Source organism: Ixodes scapularis, unplaced genomic scaffold (genome assembly GCF_016920785.2).
Source record: "Ixodes scapularis isolate PalLabHiFi unplaced genomic scaffold, ASM1692078v2 PGA_scaffold1__304_contigs__length_218370807, whole genome shotgun sequence".
In the NCBI taxonomy this organism is placed as follows: Eukaryota; Metazoa; Arthropoda; class Arachnida; order Ixodida; family Ixodidae; genus Ixodes; species Ixodes scapularis.
The window spans coordinates 93960806-93986316 of record NW_024609846.1 but is presented as its reverse complement, the minus strand read 5'-3'; the positions used below and the strand labels follow the sequence as shown (position 1 = coordinate 93986316).

The window sequence follows — 25511 nt, the reverse complement described above, 5'->3', positions numbered from 1 at the left end:
AGCTTGCGTTTCAGCCGTGATCTTCAATGGTTCTGTTGCAGGAGCAGTTCGTATTTTGAGTCCCACTCGCGCACTCTTTTACGGTCAATCTTGAATTCACGCGATGTCCGGCTTACATTCTTTCCGTGGCGCCTATGCCATTCAACAACTTCGACTTGCCTAGCGACTGTATACGAGTGCATCGTCCAAACAAGCGAATTGAGCGAACGCAAGCAATGCAGCGCAATGAACACGGAACTAACCGAACCACCGAACAAGCGGAAGCAGAGGGGCAGAGGCACACGGCACACGCGCTAAGCTCTGTGCAGCTTTCCATTCGCTAGATCCTCCTTTCCAACGTAGTGTATCTTCACAGCTTCACTCTTGCCACCGTGCCCTAGCCTCTCTTCCTTTGTACACCAGCTCGCCTGTATCTTTTGTTATTTCTGCCATTTGATCTTGATTCCCGCGGCACCAGGATGTTGCTGTGTTGCGTCGGAGCCCTTCACCCGATTCCCGCGGCGCCTTTCGCCCCCTTCACCCACGCTGTCGTAACTCATAACTAGTGCTGGTCACTTCAACTTCAGGAGATAACAGCCGTCCGCGGCGACTGGGCGCTTGCCATGTCCTTCGCATATTTTTTGAAATCTGCCGAAAATGGGGGGTGGGCGGTTGATGTTTCCTCTGTTTGTTTTTGAAATCGTTCAAAAATAGGGGTGGGCCCTTAATGTGACATGGGCGCATGCTCGGTATTTTACGGTATATACCACTCTACACTCAAGTTTTACTCACAGCCTTCCACATTAGAATTTACCCAAATGTAGGCCAAGGTCCTAATGTAGACACACAAGGAGAGAAGAAGACAGTGTCCTTTTCAATAACTGAAGAATGTTTGCGTACGGCCGCCCATAACCCAGCCTCGCGGCAATGCTTGGCCCTTTCCCCGGACGCACCATGGGGGAGTAGCTGCCTCCCATGGCGGCGTGTGCGCCCCGGGGCCCCATGAAGCGCTTCATGAGGTTCACGAGCCCCAGGGAGAAGCGGAACTCCAGGTCCTCCTGGAAGTCACAGCACAGACTCTCACAGTTCAGCCGGTACAGCACCTCAAAGTTGTGGCGCGGCAGGACGTTCTGCATCTGCGGGTGCTGCTCCTGGGGGATCAGCGGCGCCATTCGGCCTGCACCGTGCCAAGAAAATAGAAAAAGATGCGACAGCGTTATCGCGTGCATAGTAACCGACACTGAAAAATGCAGGGTGTCTAGGGCATCTCTCTGTCATTCTGAAGCCAAAGGGGATTGCAGCATTAGCCTATAAGGATGCCAAAGAACGAAGCAATCAGTGTGAACCCAATAAGCCACGCCCAGAATTTCTAAAGCTGTCTGTGAATAGAGTTACATCCACTTTTATGCATATCCACTCGATCATGCACAGCACAGCCTTGTGGTCACTAAAGTATGTGGGAAAGGGAACACACTGCACATATGAGTCAACGTCCCTGCCCAAGACTAACTTAAGAAAGGTACCACACACAAACCCACACAGTCGGATGTTGGGGTATGTCGGACACCGCGATGTCCTCCAACCTCGTGTAAAAAATGAAGGAATGAGATGAAATATTACCAATCATTTCCTTCTGAGAGCTCTCGACAGACATCTGCAGCGTGCTCGAGAGACGTGCACGGAGGTTGCTGCCAAGTCCCCTTTCAACGTAGCCATGCAGCTCCTGTAAAAAAACAAAAAAAAAAACCCAATAAATTGTGGTTGGCCAAGGTACTAGTAGCATAACACTTTGTATTTTGTTTCTGCCGTGTGTAAACCGGTGGTGTAACTTAGTCTCCTTATGTCTCCTTGTGCAGCCAAGTGCGGCAGACTAGATAGTCGATAAAGCTCTGTTATAGAAGAGCTCCTTTCATATCGGTTATCAATAAATTGCAGCACTTTGTTTAATAATTGTTTTCTAATGCAAGACAAGCAAGCAAAAAAACAATATTTTGCGAAAAGTGTGATTTTGAGTTTCAGTGCTTTATTATCCTTAAATCTTCCTTTTTATGTATGTATAAAAATATAAGGACCGAACCTGGTCACGAAATAAGCCAAATTTGCATTCGAAGACCTCCTGGCGACCCAGAAACACATACGAGCCAGGTTCAAGTGAGCGGTTCTTTAAATCGTGACGTCGCCCGTCATCACAATTATTTTGAGAAGAGTAGGCCTAGCCATCACCTCGCCATTGCAGTCTTTTGTAGCCTAAATTTTTCACCATAAAAAAAAAAAAAAAATATATATATATATATATATATTTTTTTTTTTTTTTGTTGTTGCAAAGGAGTGCCTTCTTTGTGGAGAAAAAAAATAATTTTTTGTTATTTTGCTACATATCTATAGTAATATACACTTTTTTTTTTGCAATTTTGAAGCATCTTTACAATTTGCACTCAAGAATTTTTGTTCTTAAAGGGATATTTCAACGAAATTTGAGATATATACCCGTCGTGTTCACAAATAGGTTGAATATGATCCACAATATTCATAGCTGATAATCGCATGTTTGTATTTTGAGCCTGATGGCTGTATTTTTCGTTATATATGGCCCACTCTGGGAAGCGCTCGGAGAGTAGCCAGCGGAGAGCACGTGACATCTGCCGCAATCGTGACGTAGATTGTCTCGAGACGAGCAAAGCTGCGGCGAGGCTGACATTGAGAGGATGTCCTAGCCGTTCCAGCCACCGAAGCGGCCAAAGCACGCCAGCAAACGAGCCACTGCAACTAACCCCAAAGCTGTTTTTGTATGAATTTCGAGTGACGGGTTAATTTTCTATAATCTTGTAGAGAATAGCGACGTCTGGAACACACAAAAGAGAGTCTCGGGGAAAGGGGAGTTCCCCCTTTTCCTCTTCTCTTGAGGTGGCCGAAGGCGAGACATTTATATGTCACTACCTGTCAAGGTTCCTAGATGGGCATTACAAACAAGGCGTTAGCGACATCCACCAGGTGCTCGTTGCTAATTGTTTAATTTGTTTTAAAATTCTTTTCCATGTCTTTTTCAACAGGACATTGGTGTGTCTGATGTGATACTGCTCTTGAACACGAATAGACTAAGAAATACGTGCCAAAATTTAATTGTAGTATCTCTTTAAAAAAAATCATCAACACCCCCCTAAAAAAATTTTTTAAATTTTTTGCATGGTGAATTAATATGGTGTCAGAAGACTACCCAATCAATATTTTGCTACAGCGTCACATATATTTTAAATAAAGTTAAAAAAAATGCAACTGCTCAAAACCGAAACCTGACTGGGGAGGACGAAGAAATGTACAAAAGGAGTTGCCGGAAATCACGTTGCTGCACCCGACCACCTCTTTTTTCCGGTTGTGTGAGGCAGACGAGAAACGCGCACATCGCACGTCCCATAAAGAATGCAACATTCATCCTACTCGAATGACAAGGCCATGTACCTTACGGTTGGAGGACATCCGTGACAAAGTAAAACGAAGAAGGGAAAGACACTTCACTTTGTTTACGCATTTCCTCACTGATTTCCACGACCCTGAAGTCTGAGTACATGCGTGCAAAGGGACAACATTGATGATAACAAAATGATACTTTGTTTCCCTTACAATAAAATTTGTTCAGGCAAAAATAAAAAGAAGAAAGATAACGCAAGCAGTAACCTATTCAGGGATTGCGAGGTCAGCGCCCCATATTCTGGAATGTAACAGCAAAGTATAATGACAAAGATGTAAGTCAAAGTCCGTCTACACCGAAATAAAGTCCCCGCAAACCCGCTCCTTCTCTTGGAACGTCGCGACCATGGTTGGTAAGGTTGTGCAATGTTTGAGACAAAGCCAATGGGTACATAAAGATTTACTGGAACGCCACACACAGACGTCTGTAAAGTGTCCTATTTCGAGCTCCGTGTTCGTGGTGCCATCCACACCACGCAGCAATGCCGCCCCAACCCACGTTGATAGAATGCCGCGTACGGGTGCATGCATGTATGCACCAAACAAGAAACTCGCACAAGAGCCTGCTCCTTGTGATTGACAAGGCGCCCAACATGGCCCGACGTCAAAATATTTGCCGACGCGATCGCCGGTTTTCCCGCTTCCCCAGCATTGGTCTTAGTCACTTCTCTCGCCTGCTTGCTCCCCCGCTCGTTGCACTTGGTTGGTTTTGTCTATTTTCTTGTTGACTTTTTTTTTTCTTCTAACAAAGATAACATAGCGATGTTAGTAATGTGCTTTTATGGAACAAACTTTCACGCTGTATGCCGATTGGCAGAACTCATTGTGCATATGCAAGCAACAGACTTTGCGATGATAAAACATTCCTCTGTGAGCATTTCTTGCATACAAGAATGAAACTAATTCAAGTTTTGAGTTTAATGTATCTCTTGTGCAGCTGCGCTAAATATGTACAAAAATATTGGCATTTTTTTTGCTTTTTTTAGCTACTTTTAAACATTTTTTGCTTACCCGCCGAGACATGGCCCGCCCCACTCTTTTTATGAATTTCAGGTGGCAGGGGGGTGGGCGATGACTTGGGATATTACGGTAGGCTCTTTTAAGTGTGTTGCCATAAAACATGTGCCTGAAAGAACATGTCTTTTTGCACGTACATTGCATCCAGAACATGAAAGACAAGCATACCAAAACTAAAATCAGATTTTACGAAAACGAGATCAAGCATTATAAACTTTGAAAGCTTGATTCAGTTATCACAAGTATAAATAAAAGAAAAAAAATTTTCCCCTGACGAATGTCCCCTTGATGCATGTTTGGGATCATCGATCTCATACTGTGTCTGCACACTCCTGGATGGGACAAATTAAAGTTTCGTATGCTCCTAATTTAGTCACCGGGGTGCTGTAGAATGTAGAATCTACAATTTTTTTATATGCTTTTTTAACTACTGCAATAATATGCGAATTCCAGGTCAGGTTAGAGTGTAACACCAAGGTACTTCTAATCATTGACTGTTTTTAAATGCAGCTGAAAAATCCCTCTAACAGCTATTTCCATATAAAAAAAAGATGACGCTAAGCGTAGAGGTGCGACCGAGCAAGCCCATACCCTCTTGTAGACACTGAGCACGAGGCTGTCCGGGTGGAAGGGCCGCTCAAACTCGTTCACAAGTAGCTCCAGCCGGCGGATCTCCTCGTTCAGCGCTCCGGCCACCTGCTGCTCCACCTGCTCCACCAGCTGGCTGATGCGCTGCTTCACCTCCTCTGTCAGAAGCTCCAGCTGCTGCTGCGTGAACTGAAGGCGGTCCCACTGTTCCCGGCGATGCTCTTGCTTGCTCGCCCTGCGTCACACGACGACATGGTCCGTCAACAGATAATGCAAATGAAGAGTCGAACTTCCCCTAGAATTTTAAGGACAGCCCTACGATGCCTGGATTGTGCTTTTGACTGGTGTGTTCAGCATCCAATGGATGGCTTCACAAAATGCCTTTTCACTTCCGGTATACTGCGTTCCAATGTGTTAGTAAACAGCGTCTGCCATTTTCCCCGTTTGTTTGCAAGCAGACGATTATAGTTATTCATGTCGTTTTCGGTTTTGGTTAAATTCAGAAGCATAAAGAGTAGCTCTGTCCACGACAGAACTCAATAAGTTCGACCGGGGATGTAGTTGGGCCTCATGAACATACGCTTAGGCTTTTTCTTTTTCTTTCAGAGTGGCCCTGGTAGCATCTACTGGGGCCATTTGGGTTGCCGACGCGTCGACTTCTCGATCGCCAACTCGTCTTAAATTTGAATAAAGACCGGAACAAAAAAAAATAAAGTGCCAGTCAAAAATCCTTTATGTTCCCGACTACTCTAGCTGGTGCAGTTGATCACAACAAAATAAAACTTGAACGATCTGAAAAACACCGCCTGTGCACATAGAAAGAAATGGGGCAAAAGTTCCTCAACATGGTGTCTGGCAAAATCTCAAGTCGCATGTTACGTCCCATGATATTGCCGTATACTGCACCTGCATCGAAAGTGGTCCCGAACTGGCAACAAATTACGTCGCAGGACCCAACATGCCATGCTGTCAGATGTTGCGGCATTCGGCAAAAAGTATGAAGTGTCGCTGTCGTCGTGGCGTCCCAACTCGTGGCTGCCGAAGTTTCTGCTGACTGCAATCTAGAGCAGAACAGACGTCTGCCGTCTCCTCCTCTGCTGCTGTGCAAGCCCCACTATCACAGCAGGCAACAGCACGACACTTCTGCAATGTCATCAGGCGGACATTGGGGAACCGTAAGTGAGGATGCGGTAAACAGACGAGTCGAAGGCGCAATCCAGGCACTACAGCGGCACAGATGTTTTATGCATGTCCACGGGACGTCCACAGAATGTTGGGATGTCCTGAAAACGTTTGCAGAACCACGTATGCTGTCAGGAAGACTTTGCATAGCGTAAGCAATTTATTTATATATTTTTTTTAAACAGGACGGGATTTTGACAGTCTTTAAGTTTCAGTGGCTAGCGTTGTGTCCAACAAAATATTTTATGTTCAGAATTGTGTTTGTGGTGTTTATATTCCTGTTTTATTATTTATTATGTTATATTAAGGGCCCAAATCAACCTCTTCGCTGGAAGTTGTGATAGCAGTGAGATCTTGAATATTTTCCAACTAGAAATGCATCATCAGCTGCATCTTTCGGGTAAATTATATCAATGTGCCTTATGACATTCATGTTCGCATATCAATCCGAAATGGGCTTGATTCACTTAGCTTATGCAATATACAATGTTTGAATATGAAGAAAGAATACATATTTCTGAATCGCATAACCTTTACAAATTGAAAAGTCTAGTAATCTACCATATTTTCCGGGCTATAGTCTGTGGACTATATGTACATGTTGTGGGGATTCCTCTGGTCTCCCTTCCCCGACGGCTGTGATAACGGCCGCGGGTCGGAACACTCGGCTCCTTCGCCGTGAGCTCCGACCTGTTCGTGAGGCAGAGGGCCGCCTGGCTTGGGCGGCCCTCCTCTCACTCTTTCCCGGGGGGGCCTTTTTCCGTCCCCCCGCTCGGTTGCGAATCACTGCCGACAGGCGAGGAGGTTTCGCCTCTTGTTTTCCCGCTTCGGGACAGGGACTCATTCGGGTGACCGCGAAAGAGATAGGACGTGTGTCGGCGACTTCTCCCGTGCTTCCCCGGTCTTGGCTCTCCGGAACCCCGCGTCTGGCCAGGTAAGGACCTTTTCTTGCCTTGCCGGCGCGGGGGCATTTTGGATGGGGACATATAGTTCATTTTAAGAGTATTCTAATAAATGCTCTTGGACTCTGTCCTTACTCTGGTACGTGTGTCTTCTCTTCCGCTAGATTCGAGAGAGTGAGACAAGGTAGACGATTATTGGCACCGAAGGAGGTAATTAATCGAAGTGACCCGCGGTGATGTAGCCCTAAAAGTCGTCTATATTACCGCGGAGATGTGGGGACTGCGCGCTACTAGGTTTGACGTCTCCTTTGGGATATCGCCGCTGTTGAGACAACCCTTTGGTTACTCTATCGGTACCTGTGTTGGTAGCAAAATCCCACAATGTTTAGAAGTTTAAACTTTTGGGTGTGGGGACTATGCATAAATTTAGTTTTTCAAGGTCGTTCATTATGACGAGACGTGATGGATATGTGAGTGATAGAGTATGTTAAGGATGATTTATGTATAATACAAGCTTCTTTGTGAGCTAAGAAAGCAGACAGTTGTCAAGGTCTGCCGTGTATGAGAAGAGATGAGAAGATTTTTGTGTCGACTAAGCACCAAGTGCGTACCATCTAAGCAAAATCTTTTATTTTTGACCCAAAATTTGCTTTTGCAAACTATACACCAGGTGCGGACTATAGCCTGGAAAATACGGTACTACAGTCGACTTCCGTTAATTCGGCCTTGACGGGACATGCGAAATTGGGTTGAATTATCTGAAAGTCAAATTAAAAGATGCGTGCAAACTTCTGAATATCCAGCGCTTTAGATGAGGTAGGTTACCATTTTTATACTGAGCCCCCGCACACCACCGCATGGCGGTGGCAGCAGGCGTGTATGTCCTTTGTGCATTCGTTGCGGCAATGGCAGCGGTGACCGGCGGCCAGCGCTGCACCGCCGTGGAGCGCTTGTTTTGTGTTGAGACCCGGCCGTGTTCAGTGTCTCAACATATGCTATTTTTTCTCTCCTCGAAATTCAGTGTGCGCTTCAAAGTTTTAAAACGTTTTTCTTCGCCGGCGCGGCCAATCGCGCTTGTAACTTGCCCACCGCGTAATTCAGAAAAAAAGGCCTGTTTTTTGTGTGTCACGTACGGCCAATAGCGATTGTAATTTGCCTAATGCCCGTGCTCTCTAGGTTGAATTAACTAATATTTTATATTTCAAGATCGAAATAACAGGTTTATTTTTCTATAGAAATGTATGGACTTATGTTAGGACCTTCGAACAGGGTAGAATTAAACGATAAGTAAATTTAACCATGGTCGAATTAACATAAGTCGAGTGTATATTGGTTCCTCATCACTTACAATATTTGCTAAGAGTTAGTCTGGCAGTAAATGAGAAAGATAAACTACTCTAAACGACTTTATATTTGCAGGCTCAATATTTCACAAATTCGTGTGATTTTCAATACAAATTTACGTATACGAAATTTCCTGAATCAGGGTGGTACGTTACATATTAATTACCGTGGGAAAACATGTTTACGGGACATCTTTACGGGACATCTTGGGGCCTCGCAAAAATAAACTTGCTTAGTTTACAGTAACTACAACCAAATACTGGCTATGTAATGTACAGACAGTTATATAAAATACCTTACCCTGCCTTGGATGACTTCCCCAGCTGCACTTTTGGACTCGCTTACTCCATTCATAGGTTAATTTTGTGAAAGATCTAGCATTAAAACGCTGCTGCCCTGAACAGCCAATGGTGCACATTACTACTTAACAAAATAACACTGATACCTGCTCAGTGACTGTGTAAGTACTTCTTCTAACACATGCACAGTATGGCAACAATCTGCAGGCACTCACTTTAACATAGCAGCCTGTTCATAGACCTTGTCCATGATAGCTCTTAGTTCGTTGGTGATTTTCTTTCCCCTCTGTGTGTGCTGCTCAAACTTTGTCTTAACTGCAGACTTGGAGAGGCACTCCTGGAACATTGGCAAGCAAAGACAACATGTAGCAATAATTCGTCTTGCAAAGCAAACTAGAGCTCGTGAGAGACAGAAAGAAAGGGCCAAAATGACAAGATACCTCAAATTTCCGCTCGAAGTCCTGAAACTCAAAGTACCTTCCTTGGTAGCCTTCTGCAAGCCCTACGCCAGCTGCAAAGAGCCCCAGAACAGACAGCTTATGAGTAGGGTTCCATGTGTTTGGGGTTGATATTTTCTTTTTAATTCGAGGGCGTTTTTAGAGGTTTATTTTTTCACACAGTTTTGGTGATTCTGCGGTGCCAACTTTTAGTCTCGGACAATAAATTAGTATTTATCGGGGCTCGTGTAAAAAAAAAACAGGCACATACTCGGAAAATATCCCAGTACCAGTAAGGAAATGAGATAAGTGGCGTTGTTCCTGAAGAAAGCATCAGCCTTGTGAACTTAATGGGGGTTGTATTCTGGATTAACACCAAAATAAAGTCATAGGTAAAGATTTCTTTCCAAGAAGTTAGGGTTTCTCTTACTCCAAAATCCTGTAAGAACGCCCACCAAAAATGGAAAGATAACCGGTGAAAAACACGAGGTGGACTATCTTTGGGCATGAGAGGGTAAAAACTTTCTAAAAAATTAATAATAAAAGACCAAGGCACCTGTTCAAAACCGTGTGACTTGGAAACCAGGGACGCAGGTCGCAGACTCCCATTGCAATAAAGACGCGGAAACTTGCTACCAATTCCTGTCACGACACGACGGACACACAGAAACCCTCTACAGACTTGCGTGCCATGGAAACTGACATCGCACGCACGGACGCGGACAAAAAACGTGGAAACTCGTGCGTCACGGAATTGATATCATGCACACAGATCGCGAACAAAAACATAGGAACCCACTACAAACTCGCTCGTCACACGTAGCGGTACCGCAGACTGTGCATTTGATGGGATTCTTGTCGTATGTCACGTTATGTCCGACAAAAATCCGGGGGTTGGGCGATGTTCCGCAATTTTTATGTTAAGAATATTTAGTCAGGAAAACGATATGAACTATCTCTTGAGGGAAGGCATTCGTACGGGATTTTACGGTATGCAAAAAAAACTTCAATTCAAAGTTTTTTGTTTTGTTTTTTTTTCTTTTTTATTTTGATAAAACTGCCACGAGGGTTATTTTCCAGGGTTTATCAGTATGTGCTAAAAGAATTACTAAACTTTACTTATGAGCCACATTTGCAGCATTATTTTTGGTTGAAAAGAAATTGTTTAGTAAATTCAGACCTGAAGGCTAAAAATGTGAGTATAGTAATAGGTTTTAATTACTGAAACAACTTTTTATATGCAGGAATAGTGTATGACCAAATTTCGCGAAGTGATGCTTTTTGAGTTATATCGCACAAGAGGAACATTTCATAATCGGGAATAAATGGGCCCATAAACACTCCGTTCACTTCTCTGAGGTAATTTATTTGCACAATATATTTTTCAAAATATTGCTCATTTCGCGAAATTCTTAGTAAACGCTCAGTGAAACTGCAAAGCAGCACAACTTATTTATACTGTTGCAATAAACCTGCAATGCAACGGGTACTTGCTTTGTAAATAATGCTAATGTTCTCTAATTTCTTTCAATGTAGTAAACTGTGCATGCTCAGTTGCACATGGAAGCAACCAGTAGGCAACGGCTAACATCAACAAGAACTGGAGTGGAGTTTCCTGCATGCAGCAACCCCAAGGAACATAAGTATCCTTTACTATGCATAAATCTTTTTGTGTTTCCTTGTCAAAACTAGCGTGGTTTTTGCAATGCTCCGGCACTGTCAAAGCTACATGCATGAACACCTGGCTTTGTTTAGTGTCTCCTTCACATGAGGGTGCACACAGATGAGACACAAAACAAAGCATCAGTGTACCAACTATGCTAGCTCTGAAAACATTGCACCAAAAAATTTATGCCAAGTGTAGCAAAGCATGCAAACTAAAACAGCAATACAAAACACTGAGGTCTCTGACCACCCTAATCAAGATTGAGTCACTGACGCTTTGCGGTATGTAGTACTATGGTGCCAGGAGCGCATCTGCTACAGGGGCAGTTTGCTAATAATTGTGGCTATCGCTCCCAATGGCTAAAATAGTCAAAAGAGGGATTTTCTGGCCATTTGATCAGCTCAGAGGGCAGGAAGTACTTAGCCGATTCCGCTCAGTAGACTTAAGGCTCGCCTGTTGTTTTCTTCTATTCTCACTTAACACGACCTTCCCAAGAAGTAACCTTACGTGTCGCTCCCTAAAGTACACAAATGCAGTTTATTTCCCTTACAATTGAAGCCTCTTCACGCTCTTTCTGTGCACAAACGCAGACTCGAATCACCAAAGCGAGAACGAGAAACTTACGTCAACCATTTGCCCGTCTCAGCGTGAACTATTTTGTGCTGCGAGGTCGAGGCCGGCGCAGCTCCCACGGCACGCCAATGGTGTCATAGTTACTTGCGTGAGCATGTGGCTTTGCTTACTGCTTCTTTCGTGCGAGGGGGCATGCGAATGAAACACAGGACAAAGCCACGTGCTCTCGCAGCAGTGCCAAGCTGCAGCATTGTGGAAGCTACGCTAACTTTGAACAGTTGACGCACATTTCTTTTTTTTATTATAAGCATGCCTTTTCCCTACGAACCTGGTCGTACGAACAAAAAATTCCCTTTGCGGCGATTTTAGCTGCTAGAAGAGATACCCACATCCGCCAGCAAATCGATCCTGGTGCGCTCACTGCATCCTAAGGTGTGGCCCCTCAATCTTCGCCCGACGACGTCACAAAAAGTGTCGCGGCAACCCTGGCAGCGGCACGGCAGAGGAGCTGGACGTGACAGAAGCCCATCCAGCTGTAGCTCGCTCTCAGCTCAACGGTTCACGAAAGCTTTTGCAGCGATGAGTAAGGACGTTGCAACGACGGCGACAAAAGTATTCGCTCCTCTTTTTTTTTACATGACTTTTACGACCAATCACCAGGATCGTGACGGCTCCCATGACATCGTACGCTGTCGTTTCGGGACTGCTTTCGATACGTGGCCGTGACATCGCACTTTCAATGCTTTCAATATGTGGGCAAAATAAGACGCTAAACAGACCAATGAAAGCGCATTCCAGGCACCATAGTAGTACTAGCAAGGTCACATGGAAGCTGGTAGTCGGGGTACGCACAGTGCTGGGGCAGACCCTGCTGCTTCCTCAGACGGGCATTGAGCACCTCTCGGGCCGACACAAAGAACACCCTGTCTTCGGCCTGCTGCCGAGTGGCCACGCGCAGTTCGTCCACCAGAAAGGCCACGTTGCGCTCGAGGTGCTGCTTGCGAACCTGAGAGTTTGGAGGTAGTACAACGAGGCAAGTAAGTCCTGGGCGGTAAGAGGTATCCTTGACACAATGCTTGAGCTTCAACTAGCCCGTTCAGATGCCGAGCAGGGGGTTAGGTAGATTTGGTAAGGGCTGAGGGGGATCTTAACTGCTTTCATTACATGTGCACACCCTGGTCAAAATGTAAACATAAGTATAATAAAAGCCAAACAAAATAAAACAGAAATCCAATAAGATTGTTGCGTTAATGTTATATAAAAAAAATATGCACTACCAAACAACTTTTTGTAAACTGCCTACGCACATAATAAAAATTGATTTCTCCCGCAGGAAAAAAACTTAACACTAAGTTTACGCTGCGACTCGCATTGGTGACAGAGCCATTCAAATGGTCTTGTTCTCAACTCTTTCCCCACCTTTTTACAGCATGTGATGGAAGGTATGCAGCGGCACACACAAGTGGGTGCACATCTCTATGCGCTTTTTCTCTTCGATGCCTAATGGCTCCCATTATGATGTCACTGTTACATGGACTTTGAAATTGGGGCCACTTTTGGTTCCCATTTCACTATCACTTAAACTAAAAATGACTAGCACAATAAGTACTGCAATAACAAATTTTTGTTTTTTTTTTTTCTTGGGGGAGGGGGAGGGGGGCAGTGCACTTTTTGATATTGTAGCCTATCCAGGACCAAGTATAAGTCAAACTCAAATGTCATTATTATTGGCTAACGCAATCTTTGTAAGCAATGGAAATTATGCCGAAAAGTTTCGGAAACAATGCAATGTTATTTATGTTATGAGAGCCAAATGAAGTTTCCCTCTTACCACAGAGAATGACCATTTAATGGCCTCACATTGGCCTCAAAAATGTCTAACTAAGACAAATAGAAATCAAGGCTTCTTTAGCATTTGCTAGAGCACCTCAATGTTTGTTTGCCTCAAGTCAATCCCTTCCACATCAAATTGAAAATCTGCAAGTCGGTCTTCTCAAGAATGACGATTCTCAGAAATCGTCGCTATTGGTAATAGAGTGCCTGAACTTCATTGGACTCTCACGTTGCTGACCTTCTCTTGGCTTCTTTACTTCAACATTTTTATTTTACAAATGCAGATATTAGGAGTCATGCATAGGCACCCAACAAGTCACAATCTGCAAGTGACACATTGAAATTTGCCACCTTCACAAACAACTCTAATGGTGCAAAATCTGTACATCTAAAACATAAAGCTAAACAGACAAAAATATTAGAATTTATAAACAGGGAACAATAATACCTATAAAACTCACTTTCTCAATGATCTCAGGCTCTGATGCCGATGCATCCCACCGGTTGTTGAGGATGAATATGTTTGGCTTTGAAAGGCGTTCGCTCACTTTGTGGAAAAAGTTTTTCTCCTGCAAGAAGGCATGGCAGCAATTGCATACTTTTGAAGACTCACATTCTCTTATATATGATTAAAAAAAAAGGAAGAACCAGTAGAGGTTCACAGGGTGAAGTCCATAATGCACTCACCGTCACCATTAGTGTAGACTCTGCATTGGCCACCAACACAAAAACGTCTGCATCGAGGCAATGCTTGTCAATCCAAAGGTCGAGATTTGGCGACACATCAATGCCTGGGCTGAATGGGTTAAAAGAGCATGGCGTTCTGTTAATCCTTTAAATATTGCCACAACCTTGCCGACAGTTGAGTGGTAAAACTCTCTAAAAGATTCAGTTTTCTTAATAAATAATTTTTTCTGGCATCTTTTTCTAAGAACCTTGTGCAATAATAGACCATTTGCTAAATCCCCCAAGTGCTTCAGCCCGCACTCGAGGAATCATGGGAACAGTGTTCCTTCAGCTCCCTAGTGATCGGCAATTTCGACCAATTCCATGATTACACAGTTTTGAGTGTAATTTGAAGTCACCCTGAACAAGTGTCATATAGAGCTTGTTCATATCACTTTTAAAATTTCTCATCAATGTCAGCATTAATGATACTTTACATGCGATCCACCTTTCAACCTGGCTGGCTGCAAAAATCTCTTTAAATATTATCATTCTCATGATTGTTGTTTTAGCTGGAATTGCTTAAAAAGCCGAGAAATCACAACAACCAAAACCAGGATTTAACTCGAAGTCGGCGGGGCTGTTTATAGCTTTTTTAGCGTTTCTAACTTAATATCAGCGTCTTTGAAGCTGTACGAGAATAACAATAGTGTATAAGAGACGTCTGAAGCTCAGCCAGGTTGAAGGTTGGACTGCATGTACAGAAGTGAAAATGATGACATTGACGAGAAATTTTAAAAGTGATACGACAGGTCCTTGGGTTCTATACGACGCTTGTTCAGGGTGACTTCGAATTACACTCAAAACTGTGTAACCACGTAATTGCTCGAAATTACCGATCACTAGGGAGCTGAAGGAACACCTTTCCCATGACCCCCCCAGTGCGGGCTGGGGCGCTTGGGGGGTCTAGCAAATGGTGTATTCATAGTAGGCAATGTCATAGCTCAAGACCGACACAATATCACAATTGGAGCTTTAGCTTAACTTTTGAAGACTATTAGCCTATAGCTGATTTATAACAAATGAATCCCCAGCCTATGGCTGGCATGCAACCAAGAAAAAGATACTTCTACTCAGACAGCAGTAAATGCGACACAGCTACAAGAGTAAGCTCGACTGCACAGCAAAATGTCTTGGCAAAAGTGGGCGATAACCTGAGCTCCACTGCACTTACCTGTCGACCAGAACAACATCGTCCCTCAGAAGATTGCACCTGTCTTTGGGCCAGAATATTCGGACCAATGTGCTTTCCCCTAACGATTCAGAATTCAGTGCATTCGCCAGTTGAAGTACAGACTGCAATAAGAAGACGCAACTGAGCAACTTTTGGCAAAACAAGCCCGCCAAATTCGGAAAGAAGAAATGTCCTGAGAAGTGACTTAACCAGGAATATTTTTTTTTGAGAGGGGGCTAAGAAGGGGGTTCTAGTCAACACCACCTAGAATAATGAGAGCCTAGGCACTATAATTTTGATGCAATCACAGTGAGATCGAGGGTAAGACACAGATTGGACACAAGTGCTGCGTCAGTATTTGGCTGGGTCCTCGTATCCAATCAATGCGTCGAAGAACGCTCGGCATCATGCTCGGGTCCTACTGCTGAGTTGGCACCATTTGACTGTGATGACGGCTCACAGAGAAGGAGGGCGTTCGCAGTCCTTGATTTTATTTTAGGTGCTGTCACTTCAGCCCCACAAACCCCCTCCTGGCTATGCTGCCGGTCCTGGGGTCCACAAAACTTACCTCTACATTCTTGGGCTCGTTCGAGTCCTCGGTGAGAAGATACGCTTCAGAATTGTCGGAGCCTTCGACCTGAAGGAAGCAGTTGGTGGTGTGGCCCAGTCCGCTTGGCAGAATCCTCTCTTGAAGCATAGAGTTGATGACCGTGCTCTTCCCGTTGCTCGTCCTGGCGGAGAGGCAGCCAACATTCGTAGGGGCGTCAAGATGCAAAGTGAAAACGAGGAAAACAGACGCTTCTGATGAACAAACAACTCACCTTCCAAAGAACACCACCTTCATGTGATCACGAGAGAGGACATCCCTGATGCCAGCCACCTTGTCCTTGAACTTCTCGACCTCGATGCAGTCTTCTGCCTTGACAGTCTCCATGCCAGAATTAAGAGCTGAAATACAATTCTAATAAGCTGCATGCTGCATGAGCCCGTCTCGTCCAAGTGCCCATAGCTGATCCAGCTGTGCGTGTTTGGAAGCTACAAGCTTAGACGTAAAGAAGTTTTTACAAAGTTCGCTTGTCAGAAGAAAAAAGCTATGCTTCTTTACATTTAAAATGTAAAAAGCATAGCCTTTTAGTTACTTGATAAAAAATCAAGTAACTCATCTTGAATGTCCATACAAGTACTTCAATCACCACATAAAATACGTAGATAGTAGCACTCCGTGAGAAACCAAGCTTTTTTTACTATGATTCCCGAGGTGGAAACAAGCATGAGAGCAAACGAGATTATCAAATATCAGACAGTCTCCCTCTAAGCTCTTGCACTCTTTCATCCCACTTATCCAAGGAGATGTGAATAATACTATTGCCTTCAAATTTAATGCTCTAGATAGTGTCTGGGGTTAGCTACGTTTCTCAGTCAACTTTAACCCCCTGGTCTGTATTTTCCGGAGAGCTGACCATCAGAACGAAAACATGGGATAATGTTCACAGTCTTGACAGCATTCCACTCAGAGCATCTCCATCTTTCTTCTTTGCAAAGCAATGTCTGCACCACCCACCGCTGCTGTGTTGCCACAGGTTCCGTGGCAAACGCCTGCGGTGATGCAGTGAAATAGTATTGTGTCAGCAGACCCCGAGTCACGTCTACTACTATATATATTTTTATGGTCAGTAAACAAAAACTCCAAATTTGCTGAAGTGTTTGTCTAACAGCCTAGCCTCACTAAACAACCATTCAACAAACACTGTAAGCTTGAGCATCACAAACTGATGACAAACAGTTGTTGGTGAAATAGCGGTTCATTGCTGTATATTGCTTGGGCCACCCCAAAGTTGTTTTTGTTATGTTCACGAGCAGAACTGGTCGTTCATAGTAAGTTTTCCTATTGTCCATGATGTCTTAAAAAAATCCATAAAGGAGATTTCAAATTTTTTTTTAAAAGAAAAATGTTTTTAATGCCATTCAAAAAAAAAAAAAAATTTTTAGAGCTTTGTGATTTTTATTTTTTTGCCTGCAAATAAATTTTCTAAACCGAAACAAGCATTCGCACGTGACGTCGAGGAGTATTGTCGTTGTTGGTAAAATTTAGTGGACGCTCAGCACAGTTCCCGCGGTTGGCAATTGTGCACGGCAGACTGTGAACTGGGAAAATGGACGACAACGCCACGCTCGCAGATGAGTTGCTCCCGTTCAGCTAGCTCACGCCCATGGAACAGGAGATGCTTTTCAGGACGCGAAACTCTGGATTGGCGCTTTACAAGGGCACCTAAGACTTGCCAATGAATCCTCAGTCACCACCTCAAAGCGCGTCACAGCGCATCATTCGTTTGAACCAACTGCCTGACGGGGAGCCCATGGTTGTCATGCTTCGACGTCACGCAGTTCTTTAGCTCACGTTTCTGCCGCCATCTGAGGAAAGAGGGGAAGGGGTCTCCTGCACAGTTCCTAATGCGATTATTATCATATCTGTTTAACTGACTGATGTGGCACCAAAACATCTGTACTAACTAGAACTTGGTTAACAGTGTCCAAGACGTGCCTGATGCCCATTTCAATTGTGAAATAAAACTTCCGAAATGCAAAACACTGACACCCCCCAAAAAATGTTTTATTTTTTTTATTTTTTGGCAAGCAATTCATTATGGTGTCAGAAGACTACCCAATCTATATTTTGCTACAGTTTCACGCATATTTTTAATAAAATAAAAAAACGCAACCGCTCGAAACTGAAACCAAAACTGGATTGGGGAGGAAGAAGAAATATAGATAAAAAGAAAGGTACTGGAAGCCACGTGGCTGTGCAATTTTTTTTTTTTGTTCAATCAACGTATTTGCAGCTTTTTAATAGACACAAAAACTGGGTATCATACTTTTTGTACATTTCTAGTATTGAGTGTGTGCCTTCAGTGACCCATGGCTTTTATTATTTTTGGTGGTTGCATCTAAACCATAGAAAACGGCACGGGACCATGGAGAAGAAAGTGAGCGCGACTCAAATTCGCCAGTTCTCGATCGGCGGTTTTCGGATGGAAAAAAACTAATCTCGACCCGCAAATTCTGTTTTGGGCAGTTAGGCTCTTAAATGTCATGTGCAAACACAAACCTTGGCGAGCATATATACCCTATCAGTGTCCCTTTTAAGCTTGGTTTTAGAGAACAAACTTGGGTATGTAAATCAATAAAATAAAAGTGTAGTGAGAAAAAAAAAATGCTTGAACTGTGGGCAAGTTGTATATTGAAGAAGGTGCTAAACCGTGAGACTGGGGTGAAAAAAGGGAAAACAATGAGACAAAAAAAAAAAGAAAAAGAAAAAAAGGAGGGTTGGGGACAGACAATGTGTCAAGCTCAGCTGTAATCACTGAGAGAGTAAGAATGGCAGGGTGTGTCTTTGGAACGCTCGGCCTCCACAACGCACTCCATGCCTTCACCGCATGTGCGCGTTCGGGGCGCATAAAACGCCGAAGCATTTTTAAAGGTAAGAAGCTTACACTAAAGGCGGGACAACTAAAGCTTCTCCTGAATAAAAGGTTAAAAAGCACGAACAAACGAGGACAATAAAGAAACACGGACGACAGGACAGGCGCTTCACTCTCAACTGGTTTTTATTAACACCATTGTCACCTATATATACACATTGCCCAAACCACATCGGATTCAATCGCGACAATCAGAGCCAACCTTCCAGAAACACCATCTCACTCTGGAGCAAATACAAAGACGGAGCGCTGACGCAATTGTTTTCTTTCTTTTTTATGTAGGACTTCTCAAGGCTGTTCGGGATAAGATCAACGAGTCTGGAGAAATTAGATTTCAAAGTTCCGCGGGCGTTAGCAGCGATCATTTTTTGGAGCTGCTAGTCTTTTATCTTCAGTCGACTGCCGTCAGTTTTGACGAGAGATATTTTGTACAAAAGTCTGGTGTGTGCATTGGGTCGACAGTTGCCCCTGTTTTGTGTAACATTTTTTTGGCATCACTGGACCGGCAAATTTCAGATAGACTTGCAGATTTCCATGTTTTAAAGACGTATAGATACGTAGATGACTATTTTTTCATTTTAGATACACACTCAGGTTTGGAGAAAACGGTTGAGAAGATTGTCGGACTGTTTAGGGAGGTGTCAGGCGGACTTAATTTTACCTGGGAATTGCCTGTGAATAACTGCATTCAGTTTTTAGACATTTTGATTCTTTTTTCTGAAGAACATGTCTGTTGGCAGTATTGTCCGCGCACTAAGAAAAGCCTGGTGATGTTTGAAAGTGCTCACTCTAAACTGGTAAAGAGGGGTATAGCCTTGACATGTCTAAGTGCGGCTCTGGAAAAAAGTTGCAACCACCAGATGAAAATCAGTTTTGAACGACAATCAAAAAGGTTAACAGACGCGGGGTACCCCCCTAATCTAATCTCTAGTTGTTGTGAGAGCCTTCTTCAAAAGCTAAAAAGAAGTAAAAAAGGCAGCGAGGCACGTAAAGAGAAGAAACGAGTGCAAGTCATTCCGTACATGCATACCCTATCTCATAATTTAAAAAAGGTAGCTGGTAGATACGACATTAACGTGGTTTTTTCTGCGCCGTGTAAACTTGCCAGGATATGTCCGATGTTGACAAGGCAGAAAAAGGCACCGTGCTCCAAGAAACGCGCGGTGCAATATACTGCGTGCGTCACCAATGTGGTGTACGAGATTCCGTTTAGTTGTGGCAGAGTCTACATTGGGCAGACTGGGCGCTGCTTCAATGATAGAGCACGTGAACATAATTTGTGTGTGCGCAACAACGCGGGGGGCCATCTCGCTGACCATTGTGGGCGATGTGGATGTAAACCTGACCTGACTGGCACAAAGTTTTTAAGAAAGGCAAAGGAAAAAACGGAAAGAGAGATTATAGAGGCATTCTACATAAAAAAGAAAGAAAACAATTGCGTCAGCGCTCCGTCTTTGTATTTGCTCCAGAGTGAGATGGTGTTTCTGGAAGGTTGGCTCTGATTGTCGCGATTGAATCCGATGTGGTTTGGGCAATGTGTATATATAGGTGACAATGGTGTTAATAAAAACCAGTTGAGAGTGAAGCGCCTGTCCTGTCGTCCGTGTTTCTTTATTGTCCTCGTTTGTTCGCGCTTTTTAACCTTTTATTCAGTAATGAACCAACTAGCCCAAACCCAAGTTTTAATAAAGCTTCTCCCTGCTGTTCTCACTTTGTCAATGAGCATACAAGCTTTATTTCAAAATAAACCTTAAGGCTTGTTCACACAGTTGCGTCGACCGCGTTGCGCCGCATTGCGTCGTGCAGCACAGCGCCTCACCCTTGCCTCATGGCAAGGGTCGCCATAGCAACAGCGCGACACAAGCAGTCTTAACGCAGTCAAATGCTGGTGTCTGAACGAACCACTAAAGGAACACTGTAAGGAAAAAAAGTTTTTTTGTAAAGGGCATAAATAGGACACATATTTTTTAAAATAAATTTCGCACGAAAAAAGAAAGTTTTTTGTACAACATTTACGTTGCTAGACGTAATTTAGGTGCAGAAGATGAAGGTCGCAGCCTGTTAAGCCCTGTCCCATGCTTACAAGGTGCTTATATCTCTCATTGGCTGGAGAAATGATTGACGTGTGAAAGGTTGGTTGTCAATTTTTTACCTCCATGCTTTGATAGTATTTTAATTAACTATTTTTTTTTATATTTGAGAAGCAAATAATCAAGATAGAGTCAGAATTGTTTTCAAATGTATTCTGAGATTGCTTATCCCGCTTTGGTTTAAAACGTTAAAAAACATGGCTGCCGGCGTCTGCAGAGTGCCGAATGAACGAAGCTTGTTGAGCTCGACCATTTTTATGAGTGCGATTGTTTTTGAGTTTACAGAGGTGTTTACAGGAAGATCTCCTCAACCGACATTGTTTGCAACAAACAACTGCTGCAAGTATGCGCCTTCAGGAGCCCTGTGCGAATGCTTGTTTATGTAGCGGGACTGGCCTAACTCTAGAGTCCCAGATATTGATCGATCTGGCTTGATTTCCTTCTTTGTGCATGTTGATGCTGAATAAAGATGTTGGTTCTCGTAAAAGCGGCTCCTCTGCTCTGTGAATTGTGTAACCGTCGTGATTGCAACCATGGTTTGAATACCGAGAAGATACCTAGACACGTAAGAATTTGCAAGCGCTTTGGATGGAGGCAATCGGGCGTTCAGCTCACATCAGGCTTGTCTAGGTATGTTCCCGTCATTGCACCTCGAAAGGCGAGCTTTTGAGCTGCACAGTGCACCTCGAAAGGCAAGCTTTCAAGTTGCGCAGTGACCCTGGCCTACAAAAGGAAATATTTTTATGCCACATTTTAACTGTTAGTCATAACGCTTACCCACCTTGCTCACAGAAGGTATGTGAAAAAAAATAACAAGAAGAGTAAACCTAAAAAGAATAAATATTTGTTGATTTTTTTTTTTATTTTTTATTTTCTCGGTTGTTAATTATGCACATGGGAGTGTCTACATCCACGCGCGGGGATGTAGCCATGTCGGGAGGAGATAAGGCTCCATCCACGCACTACGTCACTTCCGGCGCCCACGTCACTTTTTTGCGTGGACGGAAGCAGTTCTCCTTCCGTCTTGTCTCCGTCCACGCAACAATCAACCTGCGGTCTTGTCTCCCATTGTTTTGCCTTGTGCTCGGTGGCCATTGCTCCTTGCGTTCCTGCCGTGCGCGGACTGCTGTTCCCGCCTGGTCTTCCCCAAGCGGGTTTCTCTGAAGTGTTGTTTTTATTTTTATTTTATTGTTTTCTTGGTCGAGAAAACTTTGTGTATTCACACGGTCGCGCTTCTGATATGAACGCAGTTTTGGTTGCCGGGGATTCGATTTTGAAATACTAGTCCCAGTATTTCACATCGAATAACCGGGTGGCTGTCGAAGTGCGGGTGTTTAGTAACATTAGGATCAAGGCTCTGCTTCTCGAAGTGTCTGACGCCCTGCTCGATTTTGGCACAAACAACACCAGCGTTTGTGCCTGCGCGTACGTTGACAAGTACCGTCGGCTGGCCGCTCAGATCTTGGAACGCAATCCGACGACGCAGATCACTTTTTCTTCCGAGTTGGGAGAACAGGTTCTTTTCGTTGGAGTGTCAGCGTAGGCAGAGTGCAGTGATCCAGGTGTAGAATGATCGGCACAGAGAAGTGAACTGGCTCCTGCAGGAGTTCTGCCGCAAGAAGGGCTTCGTGTTCATCGGTGATCTCGTGGACGAGTGGCATCTGTGCATCGGCTACTGTCTTATTTGTCATGAAATAAACTGTTTCTGAAATCTTTTACCCAGTTTTCTCGATTGAATGCTCTCAATAGGTTTGTTATTACTGAGTCTAATGCATGCTTTCCCTTCTCACACAATCTTTGTGAGATAGCGAGCGTGCGTGCAAGTCAAGAACATACGAAGCGTGTGCTCGCACTTGTCCCCTTCGATGCACATAAGCTCACACTACAATGCCTTAAACGAATTAAGCCAATCACATACACGGCGAAGCCTCGCCGCCTCGCCTCAGCAGCGATGTGCACATGGGCGAAGGCCCCAGAGGCCGCAGCCGCGCCAAGCCAACTAAGCCCACACCACATGGCTGCAGGCTGCACGCCCCCACGCACGGATGGCACGCCCACACGTGTGTGTGACTCCTGGACAACATAAATATAAAGACATCTACGGATACTATTTTTATGACGCATGATATTTCCTATCAGTGTTAGAAAACAGTGAAACATTGATAAATTGTCTAAGAATTTGTAAGGTCACGTGATATATTAACTTTAAAACAACAATAAAATGTAACCTCTTTATTTTTAAATCCTATATTTAGTTGTAAGAAAGCATAATATGTAAATAAAAACAAATTATGTCCTTAAATTATAAGTCACGTGACCTTTTGCGTGGATGGAGCCTTATCTCCTCCCGACATGGCTACGTCCCCGCGCGTGGATGTAGCCACGGCCTATGCACATTGATAAACACTAACAGATGCTTGTATTAGGTCATGGCTCATGCATGATGGAATGCTAGGACACCGCTTTCATGGTTGCGTCTTCTCAGCGTTGCAGAAGTTTTTAGATGGCGGATGAATAGCAGACGGACGGAGGCGAAAACGGACACAGAAGCGCAGCTTTTGTGTTTACGTCTCACGTCATTGCAGACGATAGACGGCGGTGAAATAGCAGGCAATGCCGGAGGCTTCCGTCCCAGACTAAATGCACCAGATGACGCGGAAGGGGGACAATATGCTTGTTAGCCTGTTCGGTCGAGCAGCCAAGCCAGTCAAGTAGTATTAGGCGGGGCGAATGATTTGTGGGCGGGACTTGAGCGGGTTGTGATCTCTACCTATAGTCGGTGACAGGTCAAGAACGAAGTGGAAGCTCCTCCCACCCCTTTCCACTTCAGCGAAGCGATTGGTGGAGAGGAGGTCGCCTCCTCTCCAACGTTCGCTTCACTAAAGTGGAAAGGGATGGGAGGAGCTTCCACTTTGTTCTTGACCTGTCACCGACTATAGATTGTGTCTAACAACGTAAATATTGCGGAAATTTTTTTTTTTTTTTCGCCTAAAAATAATTTTAAGGTCATGTGGCCCATTTATGCCCTTAAAAAAAAAACAAAAAAAAAAACATTCTTTTCCCTTGCCGTGTCCCTTTATGCTGAGTTTGACAAGCAGCCTGTCGTCCTACACCCCCCCCCCCCCCCCCCCCCCTTTTCTTCCTTTATGTTCTCGTCTTTTTTGTGTTTTTACTTTTTCACATGCCAGTCTCCGGGTTTACTGTCAATGTTTGTATCTGTATTGGTATATTTATTTGGCTGACGACAGCGGCGATACCGAAGAAAAACCAGAGGCCCATGCCGAGGAAGCCCACGGCGCCGCGTGATAGTAGGGTAAAGCGTAAATAGTGATGACGAAGGTTCGCGATTGAAGTAACGCAAACGAACTGCGAGGGAACTTACCCGAGAGAAAGGCATGGCTCTCCTCCACATATCCCTGGATCCCTACGAAGACGTCGTTGATGCGTTTCTTCGCGGACACGAAGATTTTGAGCGGCGAAATGGTGAGGTCCGTCAGCTGGCGCGTGTCCTTCGGCAGTCCGGATACTTTGGGCGGGGAGCCCGAGCTCGGCTGGCCCGGAGGGCTCGGCTCGAGCGGGCTCAGCGACACCGACCGGCTCAGGGTGCCGGACATAGTGGCTTGCGACGCTGATATGGCAATCGTGGCGGTGGTCACCGGTCGAAGATAACTAAAGGAAAAAATGACTGGAAGAAATCGAGTGCCTTGAATGAAACGGTCGCGACAAAATAACGGCAACGGAGGAAAACAAGCCTATGTAGTTTGATTTGGATTGCGCGTACATTTAGACGGAGGGTGCGCGTTCCCGTTTAGGATAGTTTCTTGCGTTTACTTTAGGAAATGAGTAAGTACAAAACGTGTTTCTTACAAACGTCCTTCACGCAGGTTCTATTTCATGTGTACGGCGCCATCTTGCAAACGTTTGCTGGTTATCCTGGTGGCCAATGCGGGAACCAAGTACTCGTAAAAATCCCTTGTTTGCAGCGTTTACGGCGCATATGACGAAAAGCAAAATAAGAAGAAAATACAGAAGGACGTTTCAGCTTTGCCTTTAAGGGGATACTACAACGAAGTTTCGCCGCTTATGGAGCAGTATCACAGCGCCAGAGCCGTATATGCACAGCGCGATTGCGGCTATGAATTGCGGCAACCGGGCTGCCATCTTGCATGCCGTTTTTCTTCCTTTTGCTAGCGTTGCGAAGGCCGGCGGCAACGTGTTAAAGACACGTTTCTAGTTGTTTGTCGTCATATGTCGAAGACGTTCTCTAAAATCTTCTGTGAGGCGCGATACTTGCGATTGAGAACACGCGAAAATTTTTACGAAAGCGCAGTGCCGCAGGAAAAAGGCACAACTCGTCAAAAGCAAGTTTCGCCTGGCGGCATGTTCAAAGCTTCCTTGGCACGCCGAAGTGCTGTGTCTCTGTGCCTTCGCACGCTTGGATACCGATAAATAATATACGCCGCGTGAATGTGTTTTGCGAGTGCAATGTGCGTGAAGCCGTATGTGCCTCTGGATCAGCGTCTTATATACTTTACTCTGACGACTGTATACTTGCGACACTCGCGACGGAAGTGGGGGGAAGGTAAGTCTTGTTTCCGTCCTCAGACGATTTACAGAATACTGCACACAACAGCTTCTCATCAGTGATCAGTGCTGGCTTATTATCAACCTACTTAATCGCACTTGACGTTCGAGCGCGGCTCGCCCAATTGTGATTGCTCAACAGATTGCACACGACCATTTGGGCCGCGCTTCTA

The 25511-nt window shown here is 44.5% G+C and overlaps 1 protein-coding gene across 2 annotated transcripts in view; it reads right to left on the bottom strand.

Annotated features, from left to right (window-relative positions):
- The window catches only part of LOC8036930 (transmembrane GTPase Marf), a 37329-nt gene extending 12645 nt beyond the window's left edge, over window positions 1-24684 (bottom strand). The window contains exons 1-13 of one of the 2 annotated variants that reach the window (XM_029979971.3): window positions 24622-24684; window positions 24137-24439; window positions 16007-16133; window positions 15754-15916; window positions 15186-15307; window positions 13973-14081; window positions 13747-13854; window positions 12305-12458; window positions 9217-9287; window positions 8992-9113; window positions 5053-5284; window positions 1600-1702; window positions 933-1156 (exon numbers count right to left, since the gene is read on the bottom strand). In XM_029979971.3, coding sequence (XP_029835831.2) covers window positions 933-1156; window positions 1600-1702; window positions 5053-5284; window positions 8992-9113; window positions 9217-9287; window positions 12305-12458; window positions 13747-13854; window positions 13973-14081; window positions 15186-15307; window positions 15754-15916; window positions 16007-16133; window positions 24137-24368 — 1767 coding nt within the window. In that variant the 5' untranslated portion in view covers window positions 24369-24439; window positions 24622-24684. The remainder of the gene's footprint in view (window positions 1-932; window positions 1157-1599; window positions 1703-5052; window positions 5285-8991; window positions 9114-9216; window positions 9288-12304; window positions 12459-13746; window positions 13855-13972; window positions 14082-15185; window positions 15308-15753; window positions 15917-16006; window positions 16134-24136; window positions 24440-24621) is intronic. The other variant, XM_040501449.1, reaches the window with a different exon arrangement.
- Window positions 24685-25511: the final 827 nt, after the last annotated feature.